This window comes from Rhinolophus sinicus, chromosome 8, assembly GCF_057876585.1.
Source record: "Rhinolophus sinicus isolate RSI-liver-muscle chromosome 8, RSI-T2T, whole genome shotgun sequence".
In the NCBI taxonomy this organism is placed as follows: Eukaryota; Metazoa; Chordata; class Mammalia; order Chiroptera; family Rhinolophidae; genus Rhinolophus; species Rhinolophus sinicus.
Window position 1 is genome coordinate 58,550,178 of NC_142508.1, and position 12,125 is coordinate 58,562,302.

The window sequence follows — 12,125 nt, forward strand, 5'->3', positions numbered from 1 at the left end:
GACTTAACTTCTCTCAGCTTTTATGTCCACCTCTGTACAGTGAGGATAATAGCATTTCTTCCCTGGTAGTTGTGAGGACTGACCCCTCCACATAGTATCACCACTTAATAAATAATAAGGGTTTTCTTCTTGCTCTCCTCCTTAAATCTTCAACAGCAAGGTCATATCGTGCCTGGCTGTTCTCTCAGGAAGTGCCTTCCTTGTGAAAGGACCTGGGGCTAGCTATTTTTTTTAATCACTTGTCCTGTCTTTCCTCCTCTCCCAGCCTCAAATTTATTGTTTCTTCAGCATGTCAAGCTTGATCTCTGTTCCCTTTCAAAATGTTCAAGGAAACGAGTTACTTGACTAGTGGTTCCACATTATTTGGACAGACCTAAAGGAGAGTTACCTCCATAGCAACTGGGGAGATTTGACTATTGAAAGCATTTGATTATTATGTACTTATTAAGTGCTTGCTGACCCAGTGAGGGAGTTGATGCTTTTTGCCAGAGTGCTCCAAGCGCGCTAAGAGACTGACCAATGCTTCTATGCGGACTGTTTTCCTGTGTCAGAAATGACCAGCCTGTACTCTGTAACTGTCCCCAGCACAGTTGCTGTCACATAGCAGGAGCTCAGTCAGTTTTCTTGTATAGAAACACTAGAAGGGTTTGAGGCAGAATAGGAATTACAGAGAAGGTATTTGAATGCTAGTGACTACCTGTAGGCTCATCACCTCATGTTCCAATTATATTGCTGTCCTAGTATGTTTTTCAAACATTTCCTGCTCTCATATCTGTAAGACTTTGCGTATATGCTGCCCATCTTAGAGTACTGCATGTCCATCCATGTGACAAGTAGCTGATCATTTTTTATTGTTGTTAAAGATTCAGCTCAAATATGAACCTCTTTTTATCCCCAGGGAGATTTAAGTATTCCTTTCTCTGAGCTCCATTTCCACTCCATATGTCACCATCATAAACTTGTGATACTCTATTATAACTGTCTATGTATGTCTCTTGCCCCAGTAGATGGAGAGTATCTGCAAACTTAGCGAATATCTGATATATTAGCAGATACTCAGTAATTATTTATTGGATTTTTGATGATAACCAAAGAAAACATTTTTTAGCACTCCCATTTCCATAAAGTGGAGGATTTTGCCTCTGTCCCCTTCTGTCGCGAGCACCTGTAAAGCCACTCCGCTACATTTCAGTCTATTCCTGAAAGTGAAGGGGACATTAACCCCTTGGCAGGACCCTACGTCCCTGTGTAGTGCTCATGACATGAGTGGGGAACAAAGTCCTGGCACACAGGTTTGGATAGAGTGAGTAACACAGCTTTATTTGGGAACCAATGTCCCTCCAGAGGCCAATGCTCTGGTAAGCACAGAGAGTTATACAGAATAGAAAAGAATTTAATAACGAACCAAGTCCCAAAGTCAATTGAGGTAGTGAAGGCCTCTGGTCTGGGAGAAGCGACTAGGACCACGATGGGTCTGAGACAAGCTGGTCTTGGAAGGAAGAACTTTGGAGCGTCACGGAGTATTGCAGCTTGCCCCTCACAGAGGGTCTTAGCCGGAGTGTCCAGTCGGACCACATGGCACTGCTCTGCAGTTCTGCTTTTATCCTCTTTTCCTTGGACTTGTTTACTTCTTAGGTGATCACCAGAAGTTGTTTTCCAGGAGTTGTTTTGGTGAACGTGTCTATCACTCAATTTTGTCATGCTCAGTTTCACTCAAAAACATAAACATGTTCACTTTCCCTTTACTCTTGTCAGTCTCACACATGTGCGGCCATAGTCCTGTCCTACTAGTAAACAACTTGTTTTGCAAACCTCAATCCAACATATATAATACATTTTATATGCTCCATACACCTTCTCATCACTCCTCAAGGAAGCAGGAATGACAATCTGGGAGAAAGGGAGGAGACGAACGTGAGTCCAGGATTTTTTGGTCGAGGAATTTGCAGGTGTCATACAGTGAGCTGGGGAAGGCTGAACATGCAACAGATTTGGTGGAACAGATGGGGAATTTTGTTTCAGAGGTGTCAAGTGTGAGATGCTTTATAACATTTGATTTGTAAAGACCCTGAACATTTATAGCATGTTGGGTTTCCCTTGAAGGGGCATCTGTCCTTTGGAATACGACAGGGGAGCATGACCACGGACTCACAGGACAGAATAATGTACTGCACTGTGACTCTTTCCGTAAAGTAACACGAGACCTCGAAGTCTCTGTGGTTATTTCTTTTCCCCTTAAATTATGACTGAAGTCTAAGGAATTACAGATAAGGAAAAGTTAGTTGAATACACTGGAAAAAAAGAAGAACAAGCAAAAAAAAGTGCCCACTCTCATTTCTGTTTACTTAGAAAGGGAGCTTACTCAGAAGGCTCTCGTGGTCGTCAGAGCGTGGAGTTGGCTGTAATTACGTTTGCCTTCTGTACTTCACCACAAAAGAAATAACATGCTCGTACCGCCTGTCTTATTTCACCCTGAAACCCCTGTGTTTTTGCGTCTTGCTCGATTTTCCTGGTCTTCTCCAGCTGCCCCCTTTTCCTTAGCCGTGTGGCTTGGCGTTGGCTGTGGAATCATGCCTCTTGGCTTTGGTCTGCCCTCAGGTCATTTTGGTGGCTGCCACATAGGCTATGGGTGTGCGTTATGGCTTTCCACTGGCTGTAAAAGGAAAACAGTTTAATCCTGAAAGCCTTTCTAACTGTGGCATTAATTGTTTCAATGGTTCCATCCTATTTCTCCATTCTCATGTAGACTGCTCTTTTTTCACATTAACTTGTCCGCCTCAGACCCAGGGTGACAATATGGCAGCACACAGGCATGAGGAACCTGATTTACTTTGTTGATGTCAGTGGTAGGTCCATTTCCATGGAAAACATTTACTTATTGTGTCTTACAAACTGTTTGGAGATTTGGAAATGGTATGTGTGGCACATGTCTGGGGCTGTTGGTGGTGATGGTGGCGTTTCCAAGCAGTGTCCTGACTACCCTTCCATTCTCTTCTGAGGATTTTATGGTCTGTAAGAGCAGACTCTCTTGTTTCCCCATGTTTTCTTTTCTCAGTCCTGTAGAAAACTTTTTTGTGAAATATTTCTAAAAAGGTTCTTGCCATATTTTCTAACCATGAAATCTGTATTAACTGGAATGCGTGGGGAGTTGGGTGCCTGGTTAATTGAATTTTCAGGGTTACAAGTGACCACAAAAATAATTTTGTTTCCTCCCTTGTTGTTAATATTTCCCCCAAAGTGTATATATTCACACTTCTGTCTTAGTAAATAGCATGTAGCAAAACAAAATGGAATCACTTTGATGTTTCATGATTTTGACATCCCATTGGTGACGTAACTCAGAAGAGCAACTTCAGCTGTGTGAGCTGGAGAGAATCTGGTTCAATCTCCTGACTTTATAGACAGGCAACTGAGGCCTGGAGTAGATGGGAGCTTCCTAAAACCTATTAGTGGCAAATCAAGGTCCAGAGCAGTGATGAAGGACCTGGACGCTGGAATCAGGCCTTTTCGAGTCCTGCATCTGCCACTTACCAGCTGTGTGACTTCACGGCTTTGAAAGTGTCAGTAGCTGGCTCCGGTTCCTCATCCAGATGAGTTTGTATGAGGAATTGGTTTAGTGTCCACCACTAAAGGTGTTGGTAACAGTATTAGTTTCCTATGGCTGCTGTAATAAATCTCCACGAACTTAATAACTTAAAACAACACAAATTTATTTTTGTACAGTTCTGGAGGTAGACATTTGAAATGAGTCCCCCTGGGCTAAAATCAGATGTTGGTTGTGTTTGTTTTTTTCTGGAGGCTCTAGAGGAGCAGCCATTGTCTTGCCTTCTCTAGCTTCTAGAAGCTTCCTGCATTTCTTGACTCAGGGTCCCTTCTTCCCTCTTCAAAGCCAGCAACATCCCCGAGTCTTCCTCACACTGTCATCTCCCCAGTTCTCTTCTGTCTTCCTCTTTTCCACTTAAGGACCTTTGTGATTACCTTGGGCCTTTCTGGAAAATTGAAGATAGTCTTCCCATTTCAAGGTCAACCAGTTAGCAACTTTAATTCTCCTTTGCTGTATAACCTCACACATTCAGTTTCCAGGGATGAGGGAGATGTGCTCATTGGAGTGGGGGGGGCGCGGGCATTATTCTGCCTACTACAGTCTAGCATGGGAGTTCAATTATTTCACAGATTGAGTGTGGGAATTAAACTGTCTAAATGCTTGAAAATCACTATAAAGGTAAAGGTAATGACAGCAATAATTTGCATCATTTATCCTTAAGAAAAACCTTATAGGGGCAAGTGCTAATGTTATCACTGCTCCACAGGGGAAGAAACTGCACTTGAAAGGTTTTTATAACATGACCGTACATCCTGTAACCAGGAATTCCAGGAAAGGATTGAATCAGGCTTGTGTTATGCCGGTCATGGCCTATTCTGCTTCCCTGGTGGTGGTGGTGGTTATTGTTATTGTGTTGTTGTTATTATTAGAAGCCAGGTCTCTTAGTTTCAAGCCAAGTGGTCTCTAAACCAACTATTGTTACCTCCCAGTCATTACTAAACATACATTAACATGCAGGTGGGGTAGAAACTTCCTGCTTATACATTGGCTAGAGTATATTATTTTGCTCTACCAAACTTACTTGCCTCTACTTTCTGTATAATGTCTCATTTTGGCCACCTCAAAATATTGTATACCAAAAGCTTTGGATATTTTCCATTTTTACTGTATTGTCACCTTTACCAGCTCCTTCTTTCCTTTCAGGACATTTGCAAATCACTTTGGTGTCACCGAGTGGGCCACAGGTGTGAGACCAAGTTTATGCCTGCGGCAGAAGGAACCCTCTGTGGCTTGAGTATGGTAAACTGCATACTTGTTAGTTTTTAGTTCTAGAAACTTGATGAAGCATAGAACCCAAGCTCTTGTATTGGGACCTCGGAATGAAATGCCATGGCTGTGTACATTTTCTAATTTCACTTTAAATCAACCAGCTTTATTTAGCAGCGATTATAAAACTCAGTGCTAATAAATCCAGTTGGTTCAATTGTTTAAGAAGATTTTTTTTTTTTCCTTTTTGCTTTTGTTTTCCATTTTTAGATGGAGGCTTGGGTCAAAATATTTCTGTTTCAATGAGCTGGTATGTTTCATTGTATACCATTTGCCTTTTAAACTTGGTTCAGTTTAGAAAAGCTGCAGGGAGCAGATTTCCCTTTTAGTAGCAAAGAAAGGACTGTCCCTCCGTACAAGGCCTCTGTTTCTCACCTCACAGTACCTGTCATGGAGCTTCTGACGTGCTCAATCCTTTTGAAGGGTAAATCACATCTCCATCTAGGTTGTACCAGAAAGTATTTTTGCTTACAAGTATCTTCAACCCTAAAAACTATTTCCATTATGGAAGATTATGGGAGATTTTTGTGTTTTGAATGAAGAACTCTCATATGTTAGTTTCTATGCTTTCTTCCCCTTTCCTGGTAGAATCTGGAGGGAAAGATACACTTGCAGTACCAGTAAATGATCCAGATTTAGGGCATTGCTTTGAAAGAGAGTGACAGGCAAGCTGTGAATGATGAAAGAGCATACGATGTTAACAGGTGTTTTTGTTCCCTGCTTTTGGCTCTCTCGAGGCAACACAAGCCTGCATAGAACTGGCCATTGAAAGTGAATTCAATTCCACCATAATTTACTGACTACTAGATAGCATAGGAAACTCTGGGGATACAGAGATGAATAAAACTCAGTTTTATCTCTTCAAGAACCCACAGTCCAGTGGGGAACTCTGTGCAGACGCCAATCACTCTTTAAACACACCTTCTTTAAACACACAGTTGCTATCGAGGCCCAAATGAATGAGAAATGCATCTTGCTCAGGATTAGGCATGCACTTAGAATAAACTACAATGCGTGTGTGCACCGAGATGAATGTTGGCATTTGAATTGAAGTTCCTTAGTTGAATAGAGAGAGAGACTTTCAGAGACAGACTAACAATTAAGGCAATGATACAGACATGAAAGCAAATGAGTGTCAGAAAATGCTTTCTGATATGTTAAGTCGTTGATTCAACATCTCTTAAAAGATTTGCAATTTTTAGCTCTTGCCTTAAAGAACATAAACATTTATAAAAATTTCAGCATTACGTGCAATTTTTAATCCGATGCACCTGTCTTAGGCAATTCCAGTAAGGATTCTCATTGAAAAATGGACATAGGAGTGTTTTTGCTGTGATACAAAACAATGAGTTAATTGAATAATTAAAAACAGATACTGCTCAAGTCATTTTTATTTTTAAAGCATCAAAATTTAGAACTTGCAACTTGAGGATTAATGGGTATTTTTTCATTAAGAAAACAATAGCATTAAACTTAAGGTGGATGTACAAGGAAAGACTGACATAACAAATGAAGAAAATGAGTGCTCAATTGCATAAGTTTGAGGCTAATTACACAAATACACCCAGCATCTAGTTCCATGGGGATGAAAATCCCCATGGATTAGACTTCAGTTAATATAACCTGAGACAAATCAAGCCAGGAGTTAGAAAATAGATGATGTCCTAATATAACTTTCCCCACCTCATTATTTTAACAGACCAGACTATGGATATACGAGGTGTGATAAAAAGATACAGTGAATGTTTAAATTTTTGAAAATGTATTATAGTAAAAGACACACTGCCATTAATCCTCCTCAAAATACTCTTGCTTTGAACACACTTATCCCATCGTTCTTGCCACTTTCTGAAGCAGTTCTGGAAGTCCTCTTTCGTGAGTGTCTTTGCTTAATCCTCCATGATGACAATGCTCTGTGTCACACATCCCTTCTGCCGTGTTTCCCCGAAAATAAGACTTAGCCAGACAATCAGCTCTAATGCGTCTTTTGGAGCAAAAATTAATATAAGACCCAGTCTTATTTTACTATAATATAAGACCAGGTCTTATCTAACATAATATAGTATAAGACTGGGTCTTATATTAATTTTTGCTCCAAAAGACACATTAGAGCTGATTGTCCGGCTAGGTCTTATTTTTGGGGAAACACGGTGGTACGGCAATTTCTGTCAAATAAAAACATTATGGTGTGTCCTCATCCACGTTAATCACCAGATCTGGCACCGTGCAACTTCTGGCTCTTCCCCAAAGTCAAAATGATTCAGGACATCAAGGCATCCACGACAGTGCAACCAAAGACACTCATGAAAGAGGACTTCCAGAACTGCTTCAGAAAGTGGCAAGAAAGATGGGATAAGTGTGTTCGAAGCAAGGGAGAGTATTTTGAGGGGGATTAATAGCCATGTGTCTTTTACTGTAACAAATTTTCTTTTAATTTAAGCATTCACCGTACTTTGTGATCACATGTTGTATATGTTATACTGGGGAAAAGCCCTCAATTGTAAGGCCACCCTCAGTTGAAAGCATTCTGATATGTTTCATCCATTATCACTCCAGTATAATTATTCGTCATTTATACATATGGTTCTCTGAATCTCCTTTCGCTAGGGGATATAATTGGCTATTTATTAGACTGGAAACTCCACGAGGCCAGGGTCATGTCTTACTCATCCTTTATCTCGAGTGCCTTGTGGAGTAGCAGCTATTCCATGTTTTGCTGTTTTTCCATAACTGGAAACCCACAGAATCCTTCTGCATCCTTCCCCGTTCCCTCCCTAGTCCTCCAGTGACATTTACACCATGAATATTCAGTGACCATTTGAGGATGTGAAAAACACATTCTTTTTATCTAGGTTACGTGTACAAAGAAAGAAAGGTTTGTGCTTGCTAGCTATCATAAAAGTTATTTGCCCAAGTCGTGGCCATTCAATTTGAAATTAGAAGCAGTGCTAGAAATATATATGTATGGATAAAGTTATATGTGTACATGTTTTATACTGAGGGTGCCAAAAAAAATGTGTACACGTGACTTGTATTCATCTTTTGTTATCAGTATATATTGAGTATTACAATTTTAATACAGTCTTTTCCCTTCTTAAAATGTTTTTGGCACCCTCTGTATTTACACGTTATAAGTAGAATTTTATATATGCCTGTGGATTTATATATGTGTGTATATTCCTGATTCCTATACTGATTGAAAAACCCAGAGGAAACTGTCAGCAACCTAACCCAACATGAGGATGAAATACTGATATTAAAAAAAAGTCAAATAATTAAAATGTTGGAACAGACCTGAAAACCACATTTCTACAAAAGGAATTAGGTTAGAGGTCAGATACGTTGGTGAGCAATTTGCCTCTGAGGTGAGAAGCCTTTTGTCCTTAGGAGCTTGGGCTACTCAGTTTAAATCCAGTCTCAGTTGTGTAGCTACTTGGGTAGCTGTGTGACTCTGGGCAAGTTAGTTAGTTCTGATGCAGAGAATAGTTATTAAGTCCTAAGCACTTTGTGAGAATTACACTAGATACTGCATGTGAAGTCCTCCCTCTTCCCCATGCCTGCACAATTTTGGGCACGTAGAAGCAACTTTGATTAACTGTAGCTGCTTCTGTTGTTAGTATTGGCTGTTGGCTGTAGTTGCTGTTATTTTGTCTCAGCCACTGAACTCTGTCCAGGAGAGTCCCAGGGACTCCCAGGAGGGAAGATTCAGAGTCGTGCTTGTGGTAGACAAAAGTCCTCAAATAACCGATTGCTTTCCCCGGCAAAGTTCTCAACATGTTATATGATTTCGTGCAAACTCTGAAATGGCACTGAATCCAAGGAAAAGAAAAATGAAAAGCAGCAGAATTAATCAGTCCACGGCAAGAATGTGAGGACAGGAAGCCATCTCTAGATGTAGACAAAGTACACTAGCAACACCGTCAACAGCCGCGAGGCCAAGGGTATCATGGGGGGAAAGTGAAGATTGGAAAGTCAAACAACTTCCCCATAGTTCTGTAACTGAACCCCCACTCCTCAGCAGAATCTGGCATGGTCCAAACCCCAACCCTTTGGATCTAATTGCAGAGGCTTTCAGGAAAGTGTGCAGTTATGCTAAGTCATGCAGAACTTGCTCGTAATAAAAGCACCACAGGAACAAAACCACTACCAGAGGCTAATGCAACCCCCAAGGACAGAGATGACCAGCAAAGCCTGGAATGTGTCACAAAGGAGAACTAACACAGGAAGGTCAGCGCAAAAAACACTTCTCACCCTGGCTTGAGCAGATCGTTTGGCAAATGAAAGACCCAGAGCTAATTCATAAAAGACACTCCGAGTTCAGTCACCCGAGGGTCTTGTTGGGGACCTTTTGTACAGACAAAACAGCACGTTATCTAAAAGCACAGTTTGCGTAGACTGAAAGCTATTGCGTTTTAAATGCTCTATAGGATGGTGTGAGATAAACAGAAATGTATGCACAATTGTATCTGTCTTTCTGATGAGATAGTCATGTAAAAAGATAAATTATCTGTTAATACCTTTAAAACTGGTTGGCCAAGCTATGTGTGATCCAAATTGTTCTCTAAGCGCAATTGTTCCTAAATGTCCAGGGAGCTCTGTTGACATTTTGTCTGCGCTGACTCCCCTGGCTGTTGGGTGGAATCACATCTGAACATTTCCCCTCCGCAGCTCAGAAAGCATATAATACTCAGCCTGCTGGTGACAGATGCCCCTTCTCTCTAAATGTCAGCCTTCCCAAATGCACGCAGTAAACGCAGATGAAGCAGGTGTTTATAAAGCGCGGCCAGCAAAGAAATTCTGTCAAGGTGTCATGCATCCTCCATTTTGCCAACAGACTCGTTTTTCCTGTTAATATGCAGGTGTATGTATCTCCTTGCCCTTTCCCAGGTGGTTTCTGACAGGAAACATGTCACCTGTTCTTTTCACAGTGGTGTCGGCAAGGCCAGTGCGTGAAGTTTGGGGAGCACGGACCCCGGCCCATCCACGGCCAGTGGTCTGCCTGGCTGAAGTGGTCAGACTGCTCCCGGACGTGTGGTGGAGGCGTCAAGTATCAAGAGAGACATTGCAATAACCCCAAGTAAGGCTTCAGCAGAAAGTATTTGTAAGGCGCTAACCTTCAGCCTGGCACAGGCTGGCTCTGTTTTCTGTTGCTGACACATTGTTTTCAAGGGTACTTGTCTTCCCTCCATTCCTACCGTGTTTCCCCGAAAATAAGACTAGGTCTTATATTAATTTTTGTTCCAAAAGACGCATCAGGGCTATGTTCAGGGGATGTCATCCTGAAAAATCATGCTCAGGCTTATTTTCCGGTGAAGTCTTATTTTCGGGGAAACACAGTAGCCGTCAGCTAGGGTTTTACTGTTTGCATTCAAGTGTGTATGCATGTGGCAGGGGGTCAGGGGGTGTAGTGGACAGAACTGGAAAAATAAAACAAAACCAAACAAAACGGCAGAGGAGTTATTCTGTGTGTGAATGTGAAGATCAAGGGATGGTCTGAGCTACTTTCTGAATCTCCATGAGGACTACACATGCCCAATCCAATGCTTGTGATCCTGTGGCGCAGAGAAGCTTGGCGGGTGGAGAGTGTGTTTGTGTCTCTCTCAAACTGATGAACTAGAGAAAGTATGCTGATTTTTTGCCTTGAAGGAATGTACATCAACACGTGTTGACAGATCTCCCTGACTTTTCAAGGGAAACCATACATCTAAAAAAAGATTGTGTGTGAAATTTCCCAATTTCTGAAATATTGATGACAAATTCCATTTTCTTAAAAAAAAAAAAAAAAAAATCACGGTGAGGACTCATCCAAACATGTATGGATTGCGATTGGCCCGCGATCACCTGTGGGCACCCTCTGGTCTCGCACCAGGATTCTGAACTTCCCTCTGTGCTCCATGCAACAGAACGTGGCTTGGTGTTACTTTTATCAGCTCTAATTCCTACGTGAAACACATGTGTATTTCCTGATTGGCATGGTTATGTAGCAAGAGCCCAGGTTTCGGAGACAGAAGGACATGACTCCCACTCTTGGGTCTGCCACTTAGTAACTGTGTGGCTTTGGGGAGGCCACGTGAACTTTGAGCTTGGGTTTATGTCCAGAACGGAGATGATAATACCCATCTCTGAAGGTCTGGGGCGGATTACAAATTGCATCTGTAGAACGTCTGACACTGAGGGAGTATCCAGTGGGCATTCAACAAAAGGTTCTGAGGTCCATGTGGTTTTCATCATTTCATCTTAAACGCACCAGGAGCACAGGGTAACAGAGAGCCAGCCCTCAGAACCAGTGGGAAGAGAACCTAATAATGAAGCTGGACTTTGGAGAACGCTGTGGAGTGAGGAGGATGTGATGGGGTGGTGGAGAATAGTGGATTTGATTTTACCCCATGACTTGAGTGGTGAGTTAGCGTGGAGGCTAAGAATGCAGACGTAATTCTGATAACCTGGGATGGCCTCCTAGCCCGCCACTTCCTAGCTGCGGTCACAGACAACTTACTGTCCCAGCTCTAGGCTTTCTCATTCGTGAAAGGGCATAAGGATAGGACCGTCGTCAACTGAGTTAATGCATGTGAAGTGCTTTTCTTGGGTGCCTGGCACGTTGGAAACATTGCATGGATGTTTGGTAGATTGAGAACTAAACTAAATAATGAAACGAGAGCCCAAGGAAATTTTTAGAGAGAAATCGTATTTTATGTGAATGAGCAGGCTGAGCTGGATCAAAAGGCCAGTTTGTTCCAAAATATAAGGAAAGGTTGAGCGATACGTTAACCATGGTTTCTTAGGCGCTCTTTGGGATATCTCAGGTTAATAATGTAGGATTTCTCAAGATTGGCACTATTGGTATTTTGAGCTGGAAAGGAGTTTTGGTGTGGGGCTGGGTCCTGAACGTGGCAGATGTTTAGCAGCATCTCTCATCTCTACTCACTAGATGCGAGTAGGATGACTGCCCCACGGCCCCAAGCCTCCAAGTCCTGATTACCAAAAATGTCTCCAGACGTTGCCAAATGTCCTATAGGGGGCAAAGTCATTCCCAGTTGGGACTTACTACTCTAATCAGACCCAGTAACGATGTATAATTGTAGGGAAGTTTGTGATACATTTACAATTTATACCAGATTGTTAAAACCACCCTCCTCTACTTCAACCGTAGCCCATGTCTTGGATAGAATTGTTAAAATTCATTATACTGCTTTTCATTTTTGCAGCATATTTCATGGATCTGGTTTTCATACATCACAACATTTTACAATCTCGA

General features: G+C 41.8%; 1 protein-coding gene across 3 annotated transcripts in view; it reads left to right on the forward strand.

The window, feature by feature from the left end:
- Window positions 1–12,125, forward strand: part of ADAMTS18 (ADAM metallopeptidase with thrombospondin type 1 motif 18) — a 123,992-nt gene that overhangs the window by 75,434 nt on the left and 36,433 nt on the right. For all 3 annotated transcript variants that reach the window (XM_088800226.1, XM_088800227.1, XM_019710943.3), the window contains 2 exons: window positions 4,748–4,843; window positions 9,799–9,947. In XM_088800226.1, coding sequence (XP_088656352.1) covers window positions 4,748–4,843; window positions 9,799–9,947 — 245 coding nt within the window. The remainder of the gene's footprint in view (window positions 1–4,747; window positions 4,844–9,798; window positions 9,948–12,125) is intronic.